The following is an 871-nucleotide window of genomic DNA, read 5'->3' on the forward strand; positions in this document are numbered from 1 at the left end:
AGTCAGCATTTGCTCTCCTGGATAAAAATCTGCTGACGAAAACCTTCACAAACAACAACAACAAACTGGCGTTTTATACCACCCGCATCGCCACACATGGGCGGAGCCTGGGAGCGGCTAGTTCGCTCAGTAAAGGACGTACTTCAACGGATTTTGACAACTAGCCATCCGAATGACGAACTTCTACGTGCCGCTTTAATGGAGGTGGAGATGACGGTCAACTCACGACCATTAACTTATATTCCTGTCGACCACGAAGAGGAAGAGGCGCTTACACCTAACCACTTCTTGTTAGGTAACTCTAGTGGTATTAAGCCGATCGCGGAACCGGTTACTGAGGGCGTTTTAATGCGTCGTAACTGGCGAACATCGCAACAACNGCTACCATTAACTTATATTCCTGTCGACCATGAAGAGGAAGAGGCGCTTACACCTAACCACTTCTTTTTAGGTAACTCTAGTGGTATTAAGCCGATCGCGGAACCGGTTACTGAGGGCGTTTTAATGCGTCGTAACTGGCGAACATCGCAACAACTCGCAGACGCCTTCTGGAGACGTTGGGTTACTGAGTATTTGCCCACAATCACTAGGAGAACCAAATGGTTTGCGGATGTTAAAGCCATCGAAGTCGGTGACATTGCGTACATAGTGGATCCTAATAACCCAAGGAACTGTTGGCCAAAGGGTAAGGTGATCGAGGTCCGAAAGAGTGCCGATGGAAAGGTAAGAAGCGCTACGCTCAAGACAATTGTGGCATCTATGAAAGACCTGCTGCCAAAATAGCCGTTCTAGACCTGAAGAGCTCGGTACATCCTGATCGGCAGCATATACCAGGGGGGAGTGTTACGAACGATCTGGCAGCACAGTTGGA

General features: G+C 48.6%; 1 protein-coding gene across 1 annotated transcript; it reads left to right on the forward strand.

Moving 5' to 3' along the window:
• Positions 1-6: 6 nt before the first annotated feature.
• Positions 7-856, forward strand: LOC108378165 (uncharacterized). Its single transcript, XM_017634458.1, has 2 exons — positions 7-368; positions 525-856. The coding sequence occupies exons 1-2, from the start codon at positions 97-99 to the stop codon at positions 781-783; spliced, it is 531 nt and encodes a 176-aa protein (XP_017489947.1). The 5' UTR covers positions 7-96; the 3' UTR covers positions 784-856.
• The last annotated feature ends 15 nt before the right edge of the window (positions 857-871 follow it).

This window comes from Rhagoletis zephyria, unplaced genomic scaffold (assembly GCF_001687245.7).
Source record: "Rhagoletis zephyria isolate East Lansing unplaced genomic scaffold, Rhagoletis_zephyria_1.1 Rzeph_scaffold_13498, whole genome shotgun sequence".
NCBI lineage: Eukaryota > Metazoa > Arthropoda > Insecta > Diptera > Tephritidae > Rhagoletis > Rhagoletis zephyria.